The 27737-nt window shown below is 38.0% G+C and overlaps 1 protein-coding gene across 3 annotated transcripts in view; it reads right to left on the reverse strand.

Moving 5' to 3' along the window:
• Positions 1-27737, reverse strand: part of negr1 (neuronal growth regulator 1) — a 135937-nt gene that overhangs the window by 45422 nt on the left and 62778 nt on the right. For all 3 annotated transcript variants that reach the window (XM_040129654.1, XM_040129657.1, XM_040129656.1), the window contains exons 3-4: positions 23528-23653; positions 6177-6308 (exon numbers count right to left, since the gene is read on the reverse strand). In XM_040129654.1, coding sequence (XP_039985588.1) covers positions 6177-6308; positions 23528-23653 — 258 coding nt within the window. The remainder of the gene's footprint in view (positions 1-6176; positions 6309-23527; positions 23654-27737) is intronic.

Consider the following 27737-nt stretch of genomic DNA (forward strand, 5'->3'; position numbering starts at 1 on the left):
GGATCTGTTAAGACAGATCGTAGCCATAAAATCTAGTCCCATCCAATAATTCCAATTTCAACTTGCTGGCATGTCCTATATCATCATATATAGTGCAATACACCGCCAGGATTTGGAGAGTAATGCAAAGTAGTGCACTAAAAACCATGAAGGCCAAATAATCCAGGTAATTTAGTGTCTAGATAATGCTGTGGTGGTGCTGTAAATCATGCCTGGAGTCATGGTGACTCCACCAGATGGGGGTGACGGGTTGGGTCCAGGAATAGCACAGGAGTGGCAGAAAATGCGTCCTGTAAGGCCCTGCCGCGTGACAAATGGCCAGTTACAGGTGGATCACAAGCCGATTTCCATTACATCTGCATTATGTAGAGGTTGTCATCGAAATAAAGATGATGTCTCCAGTTATATATCTCTACAAAGTGCATGAATACAAGCGAGCTAATGATGAATAAAATGTTTGACCTTCTCTCCATTATAAATGGACAGGGTTTGTTTAAAAAACATTGCACCTTAATGTACAGGGCCTCACTGAGTCGCTTGCCTTAAGCGATCCGCATGTGACTATTAATGATTAATTGGTGTGTTTCAAGATTGAATATGATTTATTTAGCTACAAACTATTGTTTACCAAGAGAACCCACAGAACGCAGGCTTTTTAATTAAAGGATCAATTAATAACCCTACCTCTTCAGCCAGATCTGAAAATGAGTTTTCATTGCAATTAAGAAACGGACTCATCAGTGCATGACTTATCAGCTTACACACAAAGACACTGTTCCCCACTGCCATCTGTGGGCTTCATTGTCCTGTTTTTTGTCAGTCAGGAATGGTTCTGCTGCCAAGATTTATTAATTCATTAAGATTTCTATTCAGAACGGCTAGGGAACATTGTGTTCCTTCTTTTTATACAATGCAAAGCGTATAAATAACCAGCTTAGTGTGCAGGACTGTGTGGGTCGACAGCAGCAGGGATTGAATCTATTGTCTGCGTTTAACACTAAATGGTTCAAGGTACACAAATTCCTACCTATCTTACTAAATACATGTACGAGATGGTGGGGTGTTCTCATGAGGACCACTTTATGACAACACACATGGAAATATCCTTAATGCATGGCTATGCGAGAGTTCAGTACGACACCTCCAATTCTGTTAACAAACCAAAATTTAGCCCTGTTACAGGAATTTGCTTTTTGTCAACTTACAATATTATTTTGATCTGTCACTAAAATTTGCAGACCGAGCCCTATAGATGAAGTTGCTGTATGTCAATCTATCCGGAAGAAGTACTAGCAAGTACATTTATTTTGTGGAAGATCAAGATTCCGCTCATTTATTCATGCCCCGCATGCAGGAAGGAATCCAAATAGTAATCAAGACGATAGCTTTGGAGAGATGTAGAGAGATGGATTTACATCCAAACAGCTCAAGGGTACTGGCTTTAACTCTACTTAGGACTGGATCAGAATCCAATTCTAGGAAGCCTTCTCTTTTGAACTGAAAGCCATAGTATTTCAATGGATACTGCAAACTGTCGACAGATGTTCAGCAGAGACTTTGTGACTGATGTTAAAATACTCCCAACAACAGATTTCATTGAACTATGGAATGAACATTCATTCTACCTTTGATCCAATACTGCTATCCTCCACTGCACTGAGTCAGATATAGAAACACATAGACAAGCACACACTGTATGGGGGACATGCATTTTATCAAATGTAAATGCTGTGAACACCTTTGTCACAGTGTTTAATCATTCTTAATAAAAAAAATGCTAATACCGTGCAAACATGCTCACACTGCACTAATAGTTGTTTACTTTCTTGTCAGTACTTGACATTGTAATATTGGGTGGTCATGAAGATGTGTCTCCTGACCACAAGTAAACAGGTTTTGCCTCTTATTTATCCGAGATGGTCATGACTCCCCTGAACAACTCTGCCAGGGGAGTCAGAGGAGCATGTTGTGGGTGTATCTACCAGGACAGGGCCTGAATTCCAAACAGGTACAGATGACTGTGGCTTTAGAGGGAAAAGGCAGGGTCAGAGAACAAACAAAAGACAAGGTGATGTAGAGAATTTGAAGTATTCCCAGTGTGTCCCTACATTTCAATTATGCTCAGAAATCTATCAATACTATAGCTGTAATTGCTCACAGTAGTTCTAATGTTCATGCTCATAATTAATTCAAAATAATCACAGTCTTGTTGGCCAATTACTGTAAGCAGGAAAGAAAGTGAGGGGGTCTTCTTTTTATAAACACGGCCATGGTGAGTATGTGAGCAGAATTCACAGCTGCAGGGTATGGGAGGAGGAAGGACGCGTACAAATGGCTGGCAAACTCGGAAGCACACGAGGCACAGCTTCACTCTGCAGAGAAAGTGAAATCTTGCCATGAAGGAAAACAAATGATGTTGAGGAGAGAGATGCCTGTGCTGGTTCAAACCTGAACCCTACATCTAGATAAGAGTGGACAAGATCATACAGAAAAAACAAACAAACAAAAAAACAATGTACATCTACTGTGTCAGAGGTACCCAATTAAACTTCGAGATGTGTGTCAAAGACTAATCTACTGTAGTGTTTTAAGGAGAGGTTCTAGGAGTCTGACTGTTCCGCTCTAACTTTACCTGAAATGTGGTACTTGCATAACTAGTGACTTTATGTAATAAGATTTTGCAACGAAATAAATAAAAGACAGAGAGCTATTCCAAAAAACCCAGGATCTGCCTACTCCACATCAATAATTCAAATATCTAGGCTGCTCACCTGGCATCAACTGATTTGTCTTCTTTACGTATTTATTTCCTGAAAATTGACCCGTGGCAGCTTTTATCACATGGTCAGTGAGAGACAATCAGAACATGTGGCGTGGTTTCAGACAGCTTTAGTTGAGGCATATGAAACAGTGATGAACAAAAAAATGTAGCACAACAAGTCAGTTGGTTGTCTGTGTTCTTTCCACTTGAAAATAAAGTTTGCGTAAACTTTCAAGTCCCATCTTGCAATATTGGTGTTCATACTCTTTAGTGTTACTCATTCAATAAGGAGTGAGACAGATCTCTGTGGACGGGGGCAGCTTTCTAAACGATAAAGGAAGACACCTTTGATTTCTCAGCTTGAAAAAAGAAACAGGTTTTTTGTTATTGTTTTATGTGTATGTAGTTAGTATTGGGTGCTTTCATTCTACAACGAGGTGGGTTCATGAATTAATCAAACACTGGCTTTTTATCTCAGGCAAAGGTTTTCCACGTTGGTTTCCTTCTCATTCATTCCTCCGACTCAGCCACCTAGATGTGATATTTATGCTTTTGAGTCACACTGTGCAGTGAGAGTTTCAGCCAATAGCTGCACCCACCTGCAGTGAAGATGAATATGTAAATTTGAAAAGTAGGCCAGAGATCAAATTTCATCAGGTAAAATCACAGCTGAAATATCCTTTCAACAAGCAGGGCTTTTTAGCCAATCTGATTCGTGCGTGACCTTCCACACGCCTGCCATCATTCAGGTTTAGCTGATAAAAGTATCTAGTCACTATTCATTCATCACCACACGTATAAAGACAAAGGGTGCAAGCCAGTAATTTAATTAATGTTGTCTGATTAAGGTATTCTTTTGAGCCTTAGAAACATTCAAGCGGAGGTTAAATGTATTGGACTTAACACTTGAAAATAGCTGCACAATGACAATGCCTCATCATATCACAAAAAGCCAAATGGCAGGCTTAGTGTTATGGAAGGCCTAGTGTTATTAAAACTTCAAACATACTAGAGCTTAATTTTGTTTTCATTACTCTGGTTTGCTTATTTTAATTAGTGGCCTTAATCTGCAATTAGCCCAGAGGTCAACTATACTCTTGTTTTAAAAAAAAACTGAATTGTTTTGAAAGCAGGGAGAAATCGTTTGGGGATGTATTTAATTAGACTGTTAACCCATGAAATGTCAATGTCACTCCCTCCTATGTTGCCTTATTAGAACGATAAAAGAGACATAGTGCAGACATGGCTGATTGATGTTTGTGAATTTATTTAATTTAACTGCTGTTAACAAGAAGGATAATCTGAGAGGATCAATGCTGATACTCTGACAGGGTCAATGCACAACACGATGGCCTCTTAAATAATTGAACAACAAAATCCGATGAGACAGGTATGGAAAAAAAAGACTAATAGTACATTTTTTGACTTTACACTGTGTGATATTGTAAAAGGGTTATGGCTAAATGGAAAATTTCTCATTGTTGACAGAGTAAAACTGACACCTGCAGAATCTGCCAGGAGGACCTTGAAAAAGTTGAGAGGCTGATTTTGTAAGCCAAGTTAAACAGCTGTATAAAAATGTGTCCAGTACAGTTCAATATTTTTAAAAAGTACATTTCTTGATTCTCACTATGTACTTATCCTCTCTTGTTTGAGTTTCAGTGTCAGCTAAAGTCTTTATCTTAATTCAGAATTTGGCACACCAGCCCTCATCAATACTCCACACTCCGGGGCACCTGGTGAATAAAGTCTCATGTGAGACAGTAAAGCACGAATGATACAGTAGATTGGGATATGATGCTAATGCTTCTCTTTTCGCTTCACTTTCAGACTCTGAAAGTCTCATTTTAAAGTATTCACAGTGTCCAATAAATTGTGTATGATTTAAATATTATAATCCATAGCATATCCAAGAACGGCCTTTGATATGTTGCAATTAGGCTGGGTACAATACAGAACCTTAATTTTTCAGTCCAGAAGGCAGAAGTAATGTTCGAACGTTTAAAGCCTGTACAGCTACCTCTTTTGTAGTAGAGACATTTTTCTATTTCTGTAGTAATGAAAAAACATTAGTCTCTGCTATACCTAGAGGATTATGTAAAATATAATTAAATAGAAATCACAGTTTTCAGAAAACAATTTATAAACCATTAAAAATCATCAAATCAAAGGAGTCGACAAAAATATCTGGACAATAGTGCTCTGTGATATGGATCCATAACAAAGGATGAGTAACCTGTCAATGACAGGAACAGCTCTGTAGCTCTGGCAGCTTCAGATAAGTCTGGTCAGCGGGCAAATACTGCCTCAACACTTGACCAACTATAGCCTTCTCCCACCCAAAGTACGGCTCTGGTGCTCGAGCTGTGGTGACTTTCTCCGACGGCAAAGAAAAGTCTTCCCTATCAATTCACTCAGTGTGGATACTAAGCCCACAGAGCCCTGCTGTCTTGCTTTAAAAATTGGTGTCTGACTATGACATGCCTTATCAATCATTGTGAATATCTCCTTTGTTCTGTAACATAAAGACACTGCCAGTTGTCAAAGCACTTTTCATCCTTGAACCCATGTCTCAGTAGAGCTATAAATAACTGGCCTCTAAAACTCCACTCAGGCCCAGCTCATTAGAGTCAAGCATTACATAGAAATAATGGCCACAAGACTTGGTCTTATAACAAAGCCAGAACGAAAGCTGCCTTAACACAGAGAGGTGAAATAGAGTACACACATTATTGGACTCAAAGTTGTCGTAAAAAAGAATTAAATTGTCAAAACTGTGTAGGAAATATTCAATTTCTTAAAACTTGAATTAGAAAACTTGCATGATTAGCTTTCAGGATATGACTCATAACTGGGCCAGGAGGATTCTTTTTTCTTTCACTCTTCCACCCCCACGTCTATGTAGCTGACTGCCTGATAAGCTTTGCCAAAAGTGAGATTTAACACAGGGCATCTATGCAAAAACCTCCACAAATAACAGTGAAGAAAAGGAGCACTTTTAAAAAGAGAGGGAATGGCAATAAATGCCCAGCACCCATTCCTGCTCACACTTACAAGTGGTGATTTCCATGTGACCACGACACCTAAAGCCCAGTATCATTCATTAATGCCCTGGCTCCTCATTACTGTCTCCTCACACACAGACTCATTACCTGCATAATGGAATAGTGCTTAGAACAGTCAGACCTTTCCTTAGTGTGCATTAATCACCTACATGCACAGACAAAAAGGGAATTCTCACATTAAATATTAAGAAACTTCAAGCTCTAGTTTTCTACTTTTTCAAACTTCTAGAAGGTGTACTTTCTTGATGTGGACCATCAGGGACATGACACTGACATCACTGAAGACCGCCCTGGTGTCTTTCAATTGTCTGCAAGGCTAGTGCAGAAAAAGAAGAAAAAGATATACTTACAGTTGACTGTGACTTTTACTGTTTTGGTGTCAGGAGAGGCAATGTCATTTAAAGCGCTGCATTCATAGTCTCCAGCCTGGTCCCTTGTGATGCCGGTGATGTTAAGGTATTCGCCACTGTCATACTTCCTGGCTGGAAATAGAAAAATGGAGGCAAAGTACTTACACAAAGAATGTCTACAAAGAATACAAACACAGCATACAAACACACAGACAAACACACACTCAGTATATATATATAGCACTAGGCTTTCTGTAGCCCATGGTTAGTGTGTGGAAAAGCCCTCATTTGAAGAAAACAGCTTTCAAGTTTAAGCCTGAGGAGAAGATGCGATTGCGATTAGGTATTGCATTGAACCCATGATTACCTTCCTTGCATCTTAAAATAGTAGTGGGTCAGCAGTGTATCGATCTAATCAGACTGATATGGTGGCAGGAAATGAAATAATGGTGTATTTCCAGTCATCCGCTCATCATTTGTTCAACTCCACACCACACAGTTAGGGCTACTTCCTGGAAGACAGACAAATTTGATGGCTCAATGCACATGTCAGTGCTTTACAGTTAGCTAACGGTGCCAAAGGCAGGAGCAGCACCATGACTGGCATATTGGCAGGGGCGTAGTATGCCTAAAAAGTTGGAAGGAGCACAAACCCACACAAACATGTCCACTTCAATGCACAGAAACATAAAAAAAATATAGTGATAGGTGACAATTGAGCATTCTAGCTCACATTGTGCAAATGTATTTCTATCAGGAACTAAATGCATGATAATGGGGAGGAAGCAATAATGAGATACACTATGGTGTTTAGTATAATTCAGCCAGAAGGATCAGGAATAAATACAAGGGGAATTTAATTTAAGTTATGTATAAACTATTAATTTATATGTGATGGATGTAAGTTGGCTCGTTATATGTTGAAAGTACATGTGTATGTGCTAGTGCAAAGCCAGTGTGACAAAAACCTTTGTGTAAAAACTTTAACCAGAACAAAAGAACAACTCAAGTTTGTCTCAATCAACAGTATCAGAGATCTTAGCATAAGTATGCCACTCATTATATTGTTTAGCATTAGAGTTGCAATGAATAGTCGATTAGTTGCTGGACAAAAAAACAATCAAAAACTATTTTAATAATCATTCAATCATTTCAGTCATTTATCAAGTACTGCCTGGTCCTAGCATTTCAAGAGTAAATTGAATATGTATGAGTTTTGGAATGCTGGTCATAAGAAATCAACAGCTATTACAATACATCATCTTGGGCTGCGAGAAATTATGATAAAATTTAACAATTTTACTAAAAACTTATAGGAAAAATAATGAATGAACATTGAAAATAATCACTATTTTGAGAACTTTTCACATATTTAAACCGACTGCAGTGTGAAAAAATAAAATGATTCAGCCCTGATTGGCATTTGTGTCAGATTAAACTCCAAGTCTTGGTAATGAAAACCAGCTGCAGATGATCACAAATATTAGGCATCTGTATAAATCAATGATATGTTAATTAGCGTACATAATTTAGTATTTCATAGATAGATGGATACATATTAAATGAGAACACTAACAAGGAAACCATTCTGACTTTCTTTAATAAATGGTTGTAGGATCTCAGCAGGCAGTACTGTGTATATTAGAGAGACTGTGGCAGAGTCTCCCCTGACCAGAATTCATTTCCAACCCAGTGGTGCTCAGTGTGAACTCTATTTATATACAACTTTTCAGGGTGGTAATGGTGGGTTGGGATAGAAGATCTGTGGTTGGATTTGGAAGGCATGGGGATCAAACAGAGTGCACAATCAAGCAAAACTGAGCTCAACATACTCTTTAGAAAGCCATACAGACCAGAGACTGACTCAGCAATATTTAATAAAAGAGGAGCCACAATCAAGGTGATCCATGGTTCAGGAGTGGAAATACTGGCATTCTGTAGTGCCCATCTCCCCTACAAGTGAGCTGTAGGGGCTATCTACTATGATGTCAAAAAACTTGGAACTCAAGGCACTGTCAATAATGAGCTTTCCTGACTCTTCTCACACTGCTGTGATGGTAACGGAAGAGTACAAGAGTCTTAGCAAAGATATCGGTGGCTACCCAAACAGCAAAGGAAAGGAAATGTTTGAAAAACTGATCCAAAAACAAACCCGTTACTATGCCAAGAGTTCACAGGGATGGAGACATAACACAAAGAACTCTATTTTTGTGACGGTGCATGGCACATGGCTGGGCTTTGCACCAGTTAAGAAGAAGCAGTCTTTATTGGGTGCACACAATGTTTTTTAAACTTAATTCCACTGATGTGATGCGGAAATAATGTGTAGTACAGAGTGTATCAGTATAGTGATCAAATGGTGAACTGCAAGTTAGAAGTCAGAAATAACAGGGATTTGAACAGACTAAGTTAACAGGGTGCAATGAGCAGTCATGCTCTACCTTGTAGGGCTGTCAACGAATATTCTAAATGTGATTATATAATTGAAATGTTACAAAACACAGGCATTTGATTGTTTAAATCAATATTTGATTTAAAAAAAAAAAAGCATTACTGCGGCTGATTTCCTCGCAAGTTCTCACGTTGGCCTCGGCCGCTGCACTGAATGCACTGCATGACAGACAGGAGTCACAGGTCACTTTCTTTGATTCAAAATTAAATGTAGGTCCAACTGAAATGAGCAAATCATTCAACAAGAAACGTGTGGCAATGATTGCCAAGTAGTTATGTCTCTTGTTTTATTGGTTTGCCCTCTTATAAACATAATAAAACAGATATTTGAATGGTTTGAAACTATGTTTTTTTTTAGAAGATATAATCCAACGGCATTTTTCGCCAATTTTGACAGCACTACAACCTTGTATCTATGATTTTACCTAAGTGATGTGTATATGAACAGACGTGCCAATGCTGTTTGTGAATAATGTGCTTGGAAATTGGACACAATATCTGCCACAATGACGTGAATCTCTACAGGATACCAGGGGTCAGATATTAGCTGTTTACAGCAAAGGGATAGTTTTCCATAACTAATTATAATCAATAAATAAAGAATTATATTTAAATGAAAATTAACTTTAACTCTGTGGTTGTGTGACTTGTTCTTGCTGTAGTTTCAGTCCAAGTGATTGCCTGTGCACTAGCCCTGCTGAGACCTATAAGCTCAGTACCTAGAATTAAAGCTATGACAGATGCATTGGGATCACATATTATCAGTGTCACTGAATAAGTAGGTCTCCTGTTCAGCTAGGCTGCAAAAGCTAGCACCTCTACTCCTTCTAAAAGATGTCACATTTTCCTCAAAACTGTGCAAAAAAAACTGAAAAAATGATTTTTAGAAGAATGAGCAGAAAAGTGTTTATTTTACGGCCTGCTGTCTTTCTTGCTTACAAAATAATACTATTAATAAAATAATGTAATCTAAATGCCATTTGTGTTTGAGAGAAGCAAAAATCTTTCAGTAATAGTAAGTAGTACTATGGAATAAAATGTGTGGTTGAAATAAAGAGACACGGTATTGTTTACTTAAGATGAAGTAGTTTTATTTACCATCTGTTATTTAACCGTTAGACCTTATTTAACAGCAGTCGCTGTCCATATAATAACCTATTAAGAAGCTTTGAGAATGTCACAGAGAGAGCCATTGGTTTGCTCTTAACATTAGGGTACTGATTATTACTGAACAAAGTAAAGTAATGTCAAAATGTTTTGGTCTGCAATTTATCAGCCTGTACTGTGCAGTATTTGTCCCTTTAATGGTCATGCTACACCTACTGATAAGTCTTGAGTGTTTCTTAGTTGTGCTTTGCGCCTATAGCACAATAATAACCAAAATCCATTCTCCTGGCCATGTGTATCTGTACCGTATACCACTGACTGTGTGTCTCATAATACACTACTGATTCACAGAAAGAGAGCAGGTTGTGTACAATCGTCCATTGTACTTGACGGAGCTAGAATCAGATACATTCATTTTAATGAATGTCTACCTATAGCAAACACAGCTTTCATGGATTTTTGTGGACCATTTGTGGTTGCACTACTATACAGTATGTCTGGCTTGTTTACTGCAGTGATCAATGCTAGAAATAACAGAACATACATAGCAGGGCTATGTCTGTACAATTTGCCTTTTATTGCTAAGCAGTTTGTGACATCTGCTTCAGAAAGGTGCTTTGTAAAAACTTTTTTTTTTTTAACCTACTTGGATGGATTATAAAAGAACCACAGACTTTCACAGGACTTTATGTCTCAGTACCCTTTGTAGACCCCCCACCAAAATACAAGTAGTTGCACTACACGGTTGACCTATACACTGGCTTTAATGCACAGCTCTACAGTATTTGACTGTAATGGGGAATTATGATACTCAGTCCGTGGAAAACCACTTTGTGCACTTGTGTCTTTTACTGGGGCAATGAAATCAAAAGCACTGACCCATGAGGCAAAGTATGCTTGATGCTTCCAAAACCATTTACCAAATGTCTGGATCAAATGCCGTGTTTTCCACAGAAAACCACAGGAACTTTTTGTCACCTCTTGGGAAACAACCAATCAGTTATTTGCCACTTGGAGACGTTGGCTGTGTACGGCAATCATTGTTCAAAAAATAAAAAACGTTAATTAAAAATGAAACTCAGACATGAAATATACTAGACTCCTCTTCAATGAAAATGGTTGTGTGGCAATGTAAAAGCCACAGCATGAGAACAGAGATAGGCTGTCTAACATTATCACTAAGCCTCTTTTTTTGTACTGATTTGACATGAAATTGGGGTGGTGTCTCCACCTGCTCAGATGACCGCTAATGGTAAATCCAAAGGCAAAAGATAATTTTCCTGGCTTTTGTTGGCAGAGGTGCAGACACAGACCTCTGCGGAATAACAAAGTTTTCCCATGTTGAGAGCAGCTTATCTGATTTTGAGTCGAGTTCTACATTTCACTTTGCTAGAAATTTTTCATATAGTACACAAATCGTACAATTTTTAATGCAGTCAAGGCAGAGTCTGTACTGGATTGTAAGAATGGGTCATTCTTATCAATAATGTCATCCACACCAGCTTGTAGGATGTATAAAGTCCTTTCCTTTTAGTTGATTGAATACTTCTAGGCATTAAACAACATTTCTAGCATAGGGGATGCAGATATATTAATAAATTAATATCACACAAGGCACCAGGATCTATTCTGACAAAAGTCTGCACTTTTACTTTAAATGGCAAAAGTCCAAACCGGAAATGTTATTCTTGCCTGGAGAACACCATTTCACTCTACTGGACATATCTGTTCCACCCAATGGTGCTTAATTTAATGTGGTCTGAAGTTGTTTTGATCAAGGCTGCCGGTCTGCCTCCACCCTGCCTCATGTCCAGTTGTACGGCACCATAGACCACACTAAAATAATTAATTTAGTTTCCCTTTAAACATAATTTTGGTTAGACATAAAATATGTATACTACTGATGCTGAAAAGAGAGGAAACAGCTGAGTTTCTCAATGCTGCTAACAAGTGTAGCTTTCATGATAAGAGTGAGTGCAAAATGGGTCACCTATGCTTGGTTGACCATATGATACAAGAAGCACCAGACTGATGTTTTGGTGCCTCTAGCTAAGTGGCTTGAAAATGAGAACCCAGCATTTGATTCAATAATGACTCAATATAAATACATCTGACAAAGTGAGGTCTATATCACTGAACACTGAGGAACAGATGCACTGAAGACTCTGGCTAAGAGAATGAATAGGAATCATTTATTCACAGCATGAATGATGCATCCTGTCAGTGTAAATTTAAGTGTAAATCCAGTTAAAACACCATGACAATTTAGCTGTTGCGGCTTTGATTATGACAACTGGCAATGAGGAAATCATTCAACATGTTAACATACACCTTCCTTTTTTCTTTTACATTACCTAATATGGAAAAAGATTTTCTCATGGAAACACACATTGAGATAATGTGCATGGATTTCTGAAAAGGCCGTAGTCATGGCAGACATTTTGTCTTGTTATAGCAGGTAAACCACAAGTTAAGTTAATGAAATTTAGGATGGCTCCTTTCTGTGACGAGTCCCAGTAAGCCGTGCCAGTAAGCCTGTGTGCACATTTCCAGAGAATTAGAACTGGTATTTCTAAACAGATCACAGACATGTGATCATGATCATGTTTTCGAATCTTCCTTTGGGTTTTCTGCTAGTACATATGAAAATGTCTGCTGTGAAAAAGTCCTACGCAGTTTCTTGCACAATTCCTACACTATAAATTTAAAGCTCAATGTAACTGGCACAATCGTGAGAAACCGGTGTGAATAATAATGACTCCCACACTCAACAGTACCCTTTAGTGATATCCACAGGTGCCATGTAAGCTTCCAATAAAACTAATTATTCCAGTTTTCAAGTGCTCACAAACATGAAGAAAATTGTGGAGCGCTGTGCTGATGATACAGCATGAAAATACCCTCTAATAGCATCTCTGAGATGGCCAAACATTACTCAAGCTGCCAAAATTAGTCAAACTACATGAAGTGGGATGAAAGATATAACATCATCACTATGATTACATCAATTCTGCCAAGCCTACATAATGACATTAAGCATTATCAGACTTTCATTGTGCTCTTACATCCCACATTCCTGTTCTTACCATTCATATTCATCTAGCATGGTTTTTGATGCACTCTGCTTTTTCTAAGATGTGTATAGGCATGTTCTTCCCTCTGAATGTTTCTGGCTGCTTGAACAAGAAAAAAAAAAAAAAGTATCTAACTTTGCTAATAACCACTAAATCAAAACATTTGTGCATGTAACATACCTGAATCTGTTCTAACTGAAAAAGTCCTCCAGTACTGCTGGTAATAAATACAGAGCTCAAATCAAACTGTAAATTTCTTCACTAAAGATAGTGCAGACAACCTCTGCAGCCAGGTTAAGGTGGGTAGATGATAAACCATTACAATGTAAGTCTTTGTATAGGTGCACATCGGAAATAAATAATAAGAATAACTTCTGCTACAAGCATCATTTTTAAGCACAAATCAATCAAGCTGAGCACACTGCAGGTAGGTACAGTTAAGACTTGTGCTCCTGTTAAGTAATTTTGATTACAACTGGAAAGAACATTGCAGAGATATGGCTTACTCTTACCCTTTGCTGCCAGATTAATTTTTGCACCACGGCCAAATTCTGTTGCTAAACTGTAATAAAGACCTCCAAAAGATGGTCCCCGTTGTACGAAGTGATGATTTGATAAATTATATAGGATATGAAGCAAAAAAAGTTTTAGCAAAACCCTGGATGGAGGCAAAATAAATTAAAAAGTTTGCTGTTAAGTGAAAAGTTAAAAATTATAGGACTAAATGTGGGTTTAAATTCGGACCAGTGTAGTGGTTGTTGTATCGACCCCAAAATAAGTGTTTATAAAGTGTATTTTCTTGATTTATTTCTAGGTGTTGCAATTTTAAATCTGAACTATTTAAGATTATTTTTAGCTGGTGACTAAGACAGCACTGTGATTTAAATACTGATAATAGATTTTATTTGTGAGTTTTGTTTTCATTTATTTATTGATTTATTTTTATTTTATGGCAGCTAACAATAATTTGAAATACTAACACTAAAAATGCCACAAAACAATTATAATATTTTTTTTACTCCTATTATCCTCATCTAAATAAAATATCAGGCGTGACTTAATCATGACAAATAATGCAAGATGTATTGGGTTGCTAGTTTAAGAATGTAACATCTACCTCATGACTGAGTTTTTTTTCCTCAGCAGATGTGGTCTTACATTTGAACAAATACATAAATATGGATCCTTCTGAAACAAATGGTCACATTTCCATTTGAAAAATCAAATTAGGCTACAGTCTTTCTTGATAAATGAAAGCCAATATTTTTTTTTTCATGCAGGATCTAGTTGCATCATCCTGCCCAGGCTGCAAATGGCATTCCTATCGATTACAGCAGGAACGGGGCTTTGCAAAGGTCATAGAAGCCATTAAACAAGAATTGCATCTTTGATATACTGTGAAGAACATTATATGTTGAGTGCTCAACCTTGACATTACAGTAAACATAAACAGATACAGCATTATTTATCCTGAAAAAATATGAAAAATGAAAGATGAATGTCTTGAAAGGAAGAAAATAACCTCCACTGTTGGTGTATGTAATGTAAAACCACCAAGGGACTTAACATGAGTTTTGTGTGAGTGCAACCTGAGAGATATTTGAGAAACTGTCAGAGGCCTCTTTCACCTGAGGGAGATGTTACTCCAAGCAAATTAAAGAAATTATAGCAAGGTTAATTTCGCATTCAGTGCCAATGCTGGCTAAGTGCCGTTGCAGTAAGCAATTTCCCACATTGTGTAGGGGAGCTGTGAGTACACTTCCTTCAGGGCTGCAATACACAGATAGGGCACACATCGCTGAAGAATCCATTATAGCATAGAGCAGCATTTTCTACATCAATTTATCCTTTTAACTCCTGAAAATGGAGAACAACCCACGCTGCTACATTGAGCGCTGCTGCCTTCTGGCCCTAACTCAAGGTGTAGGCCAGAACTAGGGGTAAAATCACACTGTGTGCAGGGTCTGTCTGAAAAACAGGCTGTTACTCTGGCTTGATACGTAACACTTACCCTGCTCCCTGTCAATCTGAGGCTGCTAAATTCCAGAGAGTGGAACTTGGCCAAAGGAGCCTTAAACCACGTCTGATTGCATGTGCTGCCACCTCTGCGACCCATAGAATTACTGCACTGTTACGTTCTGTGCTGACATATTTAGCCAAATGCACTGTAGGCAGGGAAACACAATTTCAGGTGCTGAACCTGGCAGGATTGAGAGATTTATGTGACTGTGTGATTAGAAAAATAGCTTAAACAAGGCTGAGAGCAGGAAACTTCATATGGCAAATAAGCATACTGAGTAACAAACTTGCAAGACAAATAAAGTAATTAGCATGACTAAGGAAAATATTTGATCAGCACCTTTTATTTGTTTTGTGCATTTGGATTGATGCATAAAACAATTTGTTGATTCCAATTCCAAAACATACCATATGCCAATATTACTGACAGATTTAATTTGTTTACTTAACAAACTGCATAATATATATCACAAAGAAGTTGTGGGTGTGGAATACAAAGATATGGTTAATAAGAACTACATACAATAAGGTCTCAAAGCTGACAATGCATAAAAAGCAAAAAAGACCATGAGGTGGAAGGAATTGGCTGCAGAGCTCAGAGACAGGATTGTGTTGAGGTTCAGGTCTGGGGGAAGACTTTGAAAAAAATTTCAAAGCCTTCCCGCTGCATTGAGGGTTCCTAAGCGCACAGTGGCCTCCATAAGATGGAAGATGTTTGGAACAACCAGGACTCTTCCGAGAGTCTTCAGAGCTGGCTGCCAAGCAAACTGAGCAGTTGGCGGAGAGGGGCCTTGGTGAGAGCAGTGACCGAGAACCTGATGGTCACTCCTGTGTGGAGATGGGAGAAATATCCAAAAGGACTACCATCACTGCAGCACTCTACCGATCTGGGCTTTATGGCTGAGTCGCCGAACGGAAGCCTCTCCTCAGTGAAAGACACATCAAAGCACTCAAAGGACTCTCAGACTGTGAGAAACAAGATTCTCTGTGCTGATGAAACCAAGATTGTACTGTTTGGTCTCAATTCTAAGCATCATGTCTGGGCACCGCTCATCACCTGCCTAGTATCCAATGATGAAGCATAGTGGTGGCAGCAGGATGCTATGGGGTTGTTTGTCAGCGACAGGGACAGGGAGACTGGTCAGGGTTGAGGGAAAGCTGAATGAAGCAAAGTACAGAGATATCCTTAGTGAATACCTGGTCCAGAGTTCTCAGGACCTCAGACTGGGCCAAAGGTTCACCTTCCAACAGGACAATGACCCTAAGCAGACATCCAAGACAACGCAGCAAAAGCTCAGGGACATCTCCATGAATGTCACTGATTGGCCCAGCTAGAGCCCTGACTTGAACGCAATCAAACGTCTCTGGAGAGACTTGAAAATGGCTGTCCACTGTCTCACTTGAGAGGATCTGCAGAGAAGATTGGCAGAAAATCCCCAAATCCAGATATGCAAAGCTTGTCATGTCATACCCAAGAAGACTCAAGGCTGTAATCACTGCCAAAGATGTTTCCACTAAGTACTGAGTAAAGGGTCTGAATAAATATGTCAATGTGATACTTCAGTTTTCTCCTTTTTAATAGATTTGAAAAAAAAAACTTTAAATTCAGTTTTGCTTGTCATGGGGTATTGACGGTAGATTGATCAGAGAAAAAATTAATTTAAACGATTTTAGCATAAGGTTGCAACATAACAAAATGTGGAAAAAATGAAAGGGTCTGAATACTTTCTGAATGTACTGTATCTGTCAATAAATATAGTCCTGGTTGAAATTATTGGCACCCTGGAATTTTAAGAACAGAATTTAGAATATCTTCAGAAATAAATGCAAATTAAAAAATTTTGTATAATCAGAATATTTTAATAAAATGTCCAAGGTTATTGAACAAAAGAAAATAAAAAAATTAAAAAAACTTGCATAATAATACAAACATAAAATGCACCCAAGACAAAAGTACTGGCACCCTTCACTAATATTTGGTTGCAGAACCTTTGGTAACAGTGACAGCCTCCAAACATTTCTTGTAGCCATCTAGAAGCTTCTTGCACCTGGTAGTTTCTGCCACTCATCCTTTGCTATGTGTTCAAGCTCTTTTAAGTTTGCAGGAGTCTAATTTGCAATGTCAGATTTCAGCTCTCTTTAAAGGTTTTCAATGGCATTTAGGTCAGGGCTCATTGCTGGCCAGTTTAAAACAGTCCATCTTTTCCTTTTCAACCATTCTTTTGTGCTGCTGGATGTGTGTTTTTGGGTCGTTTGTTGCTGAAAAAGACCTTCGCCTAAAATCTAGTTTTCTGACACAGGGTAACACACTTGCGACAAAATGCCTTGGTAATCTTCTGATTTCGTTTCTTTGATACGTTCAGTGCCTCAAGTACCAGACGCAGCAAACCAGCCCCACAGCATGATAGAACCTCCACCATGTTTTACTGTAGGTAGGGTGTTCTTTTCCTTATGGGCTTCATTTTTTTGCCTATAAACAAACTGATGCACTGCATTCCCAAAGAGTTCTACTTTGGTTTCATCTGTTAATAGAACTTTATCCCATAAAGACTGTGACTTATCTGTGAAAGTCTTTGCATACATTAGTCTTGCCTTTTTGTGCCTTTCTTTTAATAGTTTTTTCCTCCTTGTTCTTTGCCCATGGAGGCCTACTTGGTTTAGAGAGCGGCTTATGGTACGGGCTGAAACAACCTCTCCAGATTGCTTCCGGTCAGCCTGAAACTCTGTAGATGTCTTGTTTGGTGTATTTTCCATAATCTGCATCTTATCTTCTCATCTCTCACTGAGTTTCTTCTTAGCATCACATACTGGAAGCGTCTTAACAGGTAACATGACCAACTGTTGAAACAGGGATTTCAAGATCTTTGGCGATTGCCTTGTAGTCCTTTGAATTATTATTTTTTGATAATAGCACTTCTGATGCTCTCAGACAGCTCTCTTGTTTTCACCATTGTCAAAAAGAAACTTGCAGGAGTCTAGAAACAATCAGCCCCTTTTTATGCAGTAAAACCATCATTCAATAATTTCAACCAAGACTGTAGCTACTGCACTCATTTTTTGTAGGTCATCTTCACATATTTGGATATGTGACCACTTCTCATGTGGTCACATGTCACTTTCCCAGTGTAGGTGCTGGTATTGTTAGATGAGAGCTGTGATGCACAAAACTATCATTAAGATTAGTGTTCTTGTCTGAGAATAACTAATAATAATTCATGTTGATGCATAATGTAATTTTTATATAATAATAATTAAAACAAAAAAAATCAAAACAGAATTAGTCGGAGCCTTAAAGCTTCAAGGCATTTAGGTCAGCCCAGTCTTCCACCACCCACTTTCACAACTGTGGGAAGGAAGCACTATGGAGAACTTAGAGAGACTGCTAGTATTATGAAAAGTTAAATATGAACATTTAATATGTATGAATATATCAGACTATTGTCTTTTAGGTTGCTATGATCATTTTAAAAAAGATAATTCAGGTACAATGCAGAGCAAAGTATACAACTAAAACCTTAAATATGTGGTGTCTCCCTACCTGCAAAATAGTGACAGCAAATAGTTAATTAAGTGATTACTTACGACAGAAAAATGAAATCATCTACGGCTACCAACTGCCATTAAATATGTGTAGTGTGGCAGTAACTCAACATCTAGTCTAGTATTCATCCTGTTACACACACTCCAATAAAGCATGTGCCCATTTAGCCCCTCTTTAGTTAGCAATGGTTGAATGGTGCTGTGTTAGACACAGCTTCTGCTGTTGATATCTGAAATTGTAATGCAGCGCTTAACTCTTTCACCTCCCATATTTTTAAAGCATGCTCAAGCGTCAGGCCTCGAAGTGCACATTGGTTCACTGCAGACTACGAGAAAAGGAACCAAAGGCTGAATGAGACTTATCTGGTGTAGAGACCGCCAAAAAACTTGCTTAGAATCTTTTAAAGAGCCGCCAAATTCCAGTGAGACATGGCATGCACAACTCAAGGTATGTAGCAGTGATATAAAGTCAAGTTTGAATAATAATACGCATTTGCTGTTGCCACTTAGTTTAAGACCAAGCATGATCTGTTGGATCCAGCTTTAAGTAATCTACAGCCACACATACTGTCGTGAGTGGTCAGTGTAGAGGATACCGCTGCCTGTTTCCTTGGGGTGTGTTTTGGGAATTACATGCTTCTTGCAAATAAATGAAAAAACAAAACAAAACATAACAGGGTGTAGTTGAGAAATGTACAATAGCTGCTTGGAAAGAGAGAGAAAAATGTGTCCCAGCTGAGTCCCATCACAGGAAACAATCAAATATCTATTCTAGTATTCTAGTCAGCCTTTTCAAAGGTCACACTTCTATCCCACGATTCAAATCTCAATGGAAAAAGCTTATCAGCACAATTTTGCCTAGCCATCAAGCCATCCACCCAACCAAACCAGACTTAAACAGACTATGTTAGAGGCTATTTCACTCCCCTCTCTGACCTATGAAAGAGTGGTGAGGAACCATTGCACAGTAGTCCATGTGCAGGCAGTAAGCTGAAAGGCTGACATCTCACCAGAGTTACTGTAAGCTTTAGGAGTAAAGTAAGTAGGCATGTCAAGAGCTAAATTAATAATGACAGAGTGGCTTCTGGGAGTGTTACCAACGTACTTCATCTAATGGCGTTTCTTTTTTATATTCAGCTTTTATTTAAACATACAAGTTATTTCAGAACATGTTTTAATGACATCAAAAGCCTGGGGGAGGAGCTGCAGGCTCAGAAACAATTGCCTTGATGCACACAAACTACACAGTTTCCCACTGGTTGTTTTCATCTGGTGACTGAGCTGCAGCACTCCAACATCTGGGGGGGGGGGGCTTGCTTAAGGGCACATCAAAAATGATTGATAATGTTAGGGAGAGCATGAAACATTCACTTTGCACATCCAGATTTCACCAGCTGATTAGCAGACTTTTCCAGTCATGAGCGCCCTTATCGTGCAGCTGTTCCACAAAAAAGCATATTCTCTCAGCACATTAAGCTACAGACATATGCTGTCACCATTCCTCCTCTTAGTAGCATGTCAACAAAGATGATCTGTTTGTTACAAGTACTTGCTGCAGTTTGCATCTTTCTAATAAAAGAATATAGATTGACATTATGTATATATGCACATACTGAGCCAAATTATCCTCTCAATAAATAGTTTATGGCCACATGTCAGTGGATGCACAAAGTTTATTATTAGCTGGCAGTTTTCTGGTTGGCAGGAATGAGAGAGACAGAAAAAATGCAAACACAAAACATTCAGAGTGGGAATAGGAACTTGACAGTCAGTGAGAGCAATTTATCATTATGTCAAACTTCACTGACTGCTGCAGCAGAACTATCTACAGTGTGAAAAATCCCCGCCCCCACCCCAAAATGGCTGAGTGTTGACGAGAGTAAGGCCAGAATATAAAACCTGCCATGTAGACATGTTTGTCACTTTACAGCCATTTCAACTGCATGGCGTCCTCTCAATGAAAGTGATTATTCCTACCAAATACAAATAGACAAAAATTCCAGTGCTAGGAGTGTTAATTGGGTCATGATTTAGTTTGGTTCATGGTATAGAACTCAAAGTTTAATCCATTCAAGATACTGTATAAGTTTGACTGAAAATACATTATGAAAGGTGAAAATCTGTTATCCTGTTTTTAATACTGTCTTTTTTCTTACAAAATGTGTTGCAAATTCAAATAATGGTCTATTACATTAATAACTAAATCACTGTTTTACAAGCAGATCCTTATATACAGTGACCAGGAGAGTTCAACACTCCAGCAACTTAAGAAAATACATGCACATAAATAAAACACAAAGGAAGAAAACATCTTCACCACTTTGACAGTACTTAAGCAGCATTTAGAATAACAATTCTGCAAACAGATAAAACACAGGCAAATTAAGAAACAGATTTGCCAACTTGACAACACTAGATCATTAATGAGTGTTCATCAGATTTCATCAGTTTTAAGTTTCCCCTGGGAATTTCCACCGTGTTAACTTGCAGAATTTCTGTATTTGCATTTCTTTATGGTCCAAATGTGTTGTCAAATTGTATAAATTGACAAAGTTTCACTTTAGATTTACCCCCATAAACCCTTTTGAAGAAACCTTTACTGACTGCCAAATAAAAAACAAACTAATCTTGGTGGAACTAATCCTCTCAAAGCATTTTAGTTGGTAGCAAACACCAGTTGCCAAATCAACTGTTGTGAATTACATGACTTTTATAGCAACAAAGATAATACATTTTTTCAAAAGTCCCATCTGTCTGCAACAATAGTTAGATTTCATAAATTACTTAACAATTTTTGCTTGATGCAATTAATGACCTGTTGGCATTTTTTGACCCTGAAAATTTACTTCTGTAGTCCAAGTGCTAAAGTTCCTGATAGTTCATTGAAGATCTGCTACTATTTGATGGGTCATTCATAACTGCGATAAATATTTCCAGATGCTGTGATTGCATATTCAGATTGCCTGTACACTGGTTGGAGCAGACTGTTCTGCATATCTAACACATTTAATGGAATTCCATCGATAGGTAATTAGCCCATTACAACTTTTCAGTTGTACCATGTCCTTTGGACAAATCACCCTCACTACAATAGCCGACTCAAAGATCCCATTGCAAATGGCTTCTTTTCTGATGTGCTGGGAGACAGTCTGTGATTACATTTAGTCCCAGGCCCTTTCATTTGACCAGCATATCATTTCTTCCCTGGCATACTTCAAAGTGTGGACACTTCAAAGTAGAATGAGTGACTGCCATTCGGACTCTGAGGATGGCTCTTTTGATCATCTTCTGAAAACTCCCCTAACGCAATCAGGGCAAGCACGCCAGAGAGGAGGATTTGACAGCCATAAGATAAATGCGGTCCTCCTCACAGCTATCAGATAAGCACAGTATGCTCTAATCCATTAATATGAAAATGAGCGAAGACTAGAAGTGGCTGGGTGGGGGCTTTTCAGCAACAGTTAAATGCTTTGGACTGAGTTTTCAAAGGGCGGATTCAGGATTCAAAGCACTTAATGGTGTATGTGTGCCCAGACTAGCAGCCTCCTAAATAATCTATAACGATAACAATAAAGGTATCCTTCAATAATCCACATTAAATGATAGTTTACCAAATGCCAAAGCAAATAGAGATCTCCCTGCAGTGATGAGAGCTGTAATTTTTACACTAAAAATCCTCAATATTCATCGACATGTCTGATTTAGTTGCAGAATGTGTTATTGTAACACATTAACTACTGTCTTGGGCAAGTAAAAAAAATCCATGGCTTAGAGTATCTTTTATTGTTTGTTACCTGTTTGAAGAGACTCATTTTGTAGAAGCATGGAAGTGATATTATAAGTTTGATTTGTAAAAACTGAGACTTATGTCCTACTATACATGGATGATGTTTCCAGGTTAGATATATTTCATTAAAGAAAAAGACAATACCTTTTTTGTTGGCTGATTTCATTACTATCCTTGTGATGAGATCACAGCCTCTAGATAGATAGATAGATACATTAATCATGCTAAAGTGTTTAGTTTCATGTGAAATAGTCTTTTGAAAGAAACTTTTCTATTGTCCCAGACATATGTTGTCTAAAAACCTGCACAAGAAGGTTAAACACCAAACCAAGTGTTAAAGGAACATTTTGGACAAATATGGTTATTCGCTTCCTTGCTCAGAGTTAGATGGGACTCCAATCACATGTCTTGGTGCCATAAATGAAGCTAGAGCCAGCTTAGCTTAGCTAACTAGCCGAGTTAAACTGATCCTTCAAATTTCCCCACATTCCTTTGAAAAAAAAACATCAAAGATTGGAGTTCACTAGGCTTTTCACTTTTCATTTTGGTATTTTAAAGCACTTGCTTTCAGTTTTTATCGTTTTGGTTTTTTTTTCAAAAGACATTCTTTCAGAAACTACATGTGGATTTGTTTATTAACATGTAGTGCAGTGATAAAGGAAATATACTCATGAAATTAGTTACTGGTCTAAATAAAACCGATTACACTCAAATGCAGCATGCAGTAAAATGTGGTGTTTGCTGTAGCTGCATGAAATAGACAGGTCTCATTATTTGGAATGGACCAGTCTATGGATGAACCTGAGCTCCGGGTAAGGTATATCAATATGGTCAAGAGATGTGGACACATCAGTAGCTGTTCTTTACTAACAAACAAGCAGCAACTGAAACATATATAAACGTTTTTTTTTTTTTTTTTTTAATTATTTAATTGTAAAGCTAGCTCCAGACATCCCTGAAGTCGAGCTGAGGTTGAGTGGGGATACATGTAATTTTTAGGCATGTAAAAAAGTAATTCCCTTATCTTACCATTGTATCTCTCAAGTTATTTACAGCTGAGGAGGGACTGGTACTTACTCTCTCCATAACGCTCAATGTTCACTTGAATTTATTATTACATTCATCCACCACCCCTTCTTCCTTCTCTCATGGATCTATCCAACCACATCCATCTATCACTGCATCCCTCCCCCCTTCCATCTCTTCATCTGCAACATAACTACTGGTACTCTCTCCCTCTCATTCTACCACCTATTGATCCCGTCCATACCTCCTCATTTCCTCTCTCTATTCATCCATCCATCTGTCCGTTCATGTATTTATCTATCCACCCATTTATTAGCATAGGTATGTGAGAGGTGAAGTGAACTCACCTAATGGGGTTATGTGTCTCCAGGAAATGGTTGGCTCAGGTTTCCCACTGGCTGTACAGATGAGTGACACATTGCTGCCCTCGTTTACCGTGATGTCAGAGGAAATGTCATATATCTTGGGAGGAACTAGAAACAAGAAATAGTTGGAAAAATAAATACAGAAAACAAAATTAGCATTTTAAACCTGCAACCTCCAGTTCATCCACCAGTATCATCTATATGTAAAATTACATTAGAGAGAAAAGGAAGGTAAAATGGATATTCTTACAGTGAGGAGTGCCCTGTGTTCCAGTTTTGAGTTAAATGCTATACTTAAATGACCCCCCCTTTAGGTAAAACCACACTGAGGCTGTGTTAGCCAGTGTAGAGAAGGAAGAATTAAAGCATGTTTACAGAAAAGAAAAAGTTGCTGTTTAAAAAGCAATGACACATCACATCAAGTGTCTTGATAATAGGATATAGGCATAGCATTTATTTTTCTAAGGACTTAGAGAGCATATTGTTATGAGATGGATACTAAAAATTCAGCAAATGTGTTTTTAATTTATCCAAAACATATAACTCTTACTTTTTTAGCAGACAGAGAGTAACATGCTGGTTAGGTTAGCAAGCTACGTTGCTAGCAAACTTATCACCACGTCCTGGTCCCACCCTGAGTCGAATATTTTTTAGTTTCTATCATTTAGACACAAGGAACAAACATTTAAGTACAGATTTGTCATGATAATATGAGGAAAGATACAATGACCTGGATAAAAGCAGGGCTGTATTCATTGCTAACATGATAGCTAATGTAACTTACTAGTAAATTTTAACGTAGGGGTGTCGAGCCAAAATGCCCCATGAAAGATCTTTCAAGTGAGCTGCTGTTCAGGCATATTCATGAGTCTGTTCCAAAGTCAAATCATCTCACATTAATGTCTGATGTTTGGAGGTTCCCATCCCATTTCACCACTAATGGCAAAAACTGGCATAAGCTTACGAACTCCCAGAAACAATCGAAATTGCTCTGTAATGAACTGTGTTACAATTCACCTTTTCATGAAATCCCCAAATGCCGGAAGCATAATATGAAGCAGAACATACACAAGACCATACATTTAAAAAATAACCAAAATATTTATATTTGCTTGTATATGACAACACTACTGAACTGCGCGTGATAAACTAAACTCTTTTTTTTTAAACAATTAAGTCATGTACCTGTTTACTTTGTATTTATTTGATAGTTAGACACAGTTACATGTATCTTGAGCAGTGATTAAGCTGTTGAGCACAACTATGTTTAATATTTCCCGACAGCGCTTGGCACAGTGAGTTAGTCCCACCCACAAAGGCTTTGACTGGCCCTACAAAACTTAAAAAGCCATTCACATGAACAAAACCAAGAACAAAATTAAAAAAAAACAAAAATTAAGACGTGGGTAGTGAGTGATTCAGAGGCTTCAGGCTAGGCTGTATCATGTGTATAATAAAGTCCCTAATCCAATAAAGTGAAAAAAAAAAAAAATTTTTGAAAAAGAAGTGTTTCTTTGTTTGTTTTTGTTTGTCCCTATCATAATCAACAACAAATCATGCAAGTTTCTTTCTTTGAGCTTCTTCTCTTTTGAGCTTTTTGTTTTTTTGAAAAGCTGAACTAGCCACACAGACACACACACACACAAGCACCCAACCAGGCATTTAAACACACACAAAGAAAGCACATATATAGGCGCACATGTGTGTTTTCTTAAAAAGCCACATGAACAAAAAACAAAACCGTTTCAAAATCTAAAACAAAAAAAAAAACGTGTTAGTAGTATTCAGAAGTCTGGGCCCTTCCAGCTTCACTTTTAGGTGCACTGGCTAATAATCCAGTACCAAGTAAAAAAAGCAAATTTTTTGAAAAAAAAAAAAAAGTTTTTTTTTTTGTTTTTTTGTTTTGTGGACATCACTTACAATCATAATTGGCAGTTTTCAAAAACTTCTCTCTTTTCTCTCTTTGAGCTTTTTGATGTTTTAAGCTTTTGAAGCCTGCTGAAAAGCCACACAGACACACATGCAGCCACCCACAAAGGCATTTAAACACATTCAAAGAAGCACATATGCAGGCACATGTGTGCGCGCGCACACACGCACACACGCACACACACACACACACACGCACACACATACATACACACACATACAGGCTTATGAGACACTATTTTATTTGGCAAGATTTGAATCTCTGAGGTAGCTTTTCTGCAGTGGACTGTGCTACACAGTAATGGCTTCTCAGTCGTCTGGGGCTTCCAACTATTCTACCCTCTGATCCCTCCTGATGCCTGCTAAAAAAACTAACAAAAGAAAAGTTGATTCAACAATTTCCCGAGTTCCTCTTTAGACCCACCCAAACATCTTTTTGGAGTCACAAGGTCCATTTTGTTATTGAGCTCTGTCCAGCTTAGCTGCAGCCAACCTCACTTACTTTGACCAACAATACAGAGGATGTTGTTAAGAAAATATGAATAATGACAACATCTACCATACTGTATATTTTGAACTGATTAATTACGATTAAATTATTTCCCTTATCTTCCGTCCTCAAATATTGTACAATCAAGGAAAAGAAAAGAAATAACAAACAATTTTTACTGTACTAATCAGTTGTGGTCTGGACCCTGTAAAATAAACTATATAAAAGCTGTGATTACCATCATCTACCATCAACATTAAGGCCATAAACACTGTGCTATAACCTGAATGCACTTATGAGCACTAATTGTATATTAAGAGCAAATATCCTTCAGTCAAATACAGGATAATGGAACATTAAAAGCATCCATACTCATATAACTGGAACCTTTGTGCCTCAAGGAAAAAAACTTCTGTGATCGACAAATGGTACCACCACAGTGTGTATTGACCCAGCGTCAGATGGGCACAGTCCTCAATGATACGAGGGAGCACCCACAAAAACATTCTCAGTACTGGAGATTTCTGTTTTCTGGGGGGACACGCATCATTTTTGATCAACAGATCTGGATCTAAATGAGATGAAAGTGGCGGACTTGCAGTGGGAGAGGACCGGAGGCGATGTTGAATCTAGGTTATTGCTTGTCAGACCCCTGTGTTTACTTGCTGTAGGACCCCAGTGTTGACACATCTCCTCAGTGTCTGATAGCACAAGATTGAAAATGCTGGAGTTGTCTACTGATCCAATCTCTCCTTGGCAGGGACTGAGAGGTTTTCAAAGGTTCACATGAAGGGGCCTTCAGTTTTTCAGCTCAGAGCTACTGTAGCTCAGTTGCTTTACTATATAACACTATTTGCTCCAGCTGAGAATAACAACCAAGTCCGCGAAACGGAATAAAAGATCAATAACAGTCATACTTTAGACAGTAAAATATAAACTTTTATCATCTATGGAATTGGGATGTCTGTCAAGAACAGCTATTTATTCACCAGCCAATAATGCATGCTTCTGTCTGTGGCTTTAAAAAACTATTGTAGTTAGACACCATCTAGCTACCTGAGACTATTAGACTTGCACATGGTAAACCTCTGGCACTTTAAGGTGCAATCTGTTGTCTGCTTATTGTTTTCTTTGTCATTGTTTGTGGTATTTTGGGCATTTTAATATGTTATTTGAGGTTGTTCTTAGCTTATCTTTTTGATTTCTAGTATTTTGTGTATGTTAATATGTTTTATTGATATGATGTCTCTATTGGATTGCTCTATTGAATGTTATCCTGTCTGTCCTACACTCTGAGCTCACCAAGGCAAGTTCCTAACAAAGTTCTCTTAACTTAAACCAGTCAGACCTGTGGCATGACTTTTTTAACTGAACTAAATCTGCTTTAGGTAAAAAGTTAGACAATGGCTGTGTCTGAATATTTGCTTTCTATAACTCAGTTATGGTGAAAAATTGTGATGATTCTGAAGTGTCACTGTTAAGTATGAAGCGCTTAAAGTATTATGCAGGGAAAAATGAAAGATTGATAGAAAGACTTCTGATACAGTTGATGTAAAAAGAAAAATACAGTATGATTCTGCCATCTGCTTTTCCTAATTAAAATAAAAAAATAAATAAATTAAAGCATCCTAAAAAAGATCTTATATAACTGGGAGTCTCGTTGCTAGGTTACAGTGCTGAGATATTGCGGGCTGTGTTGCTGAGAGGCCATAGGATGGACACCTGATATTGAGGGCTGAAAGGGATTTCCATTTAGCAAACACAGACTTAGAC

This window comes from Xiphias gladius, chromosome 6 (assembly GCF_016859285.1).
Source record: "Xiphias gladius isolate SHS-SW01 ecotype Sanya breed wild chromosome 6, ASM1685928v1, whole genome shotgun sequence".
In the NCBI taxonomy this organism is placed as follows: Eukaryota; Metazoa; Chordata; class Actinopteri; order Istiophoriformes; family Xiphiidae; genus Xiphias; species Xiphias gladius.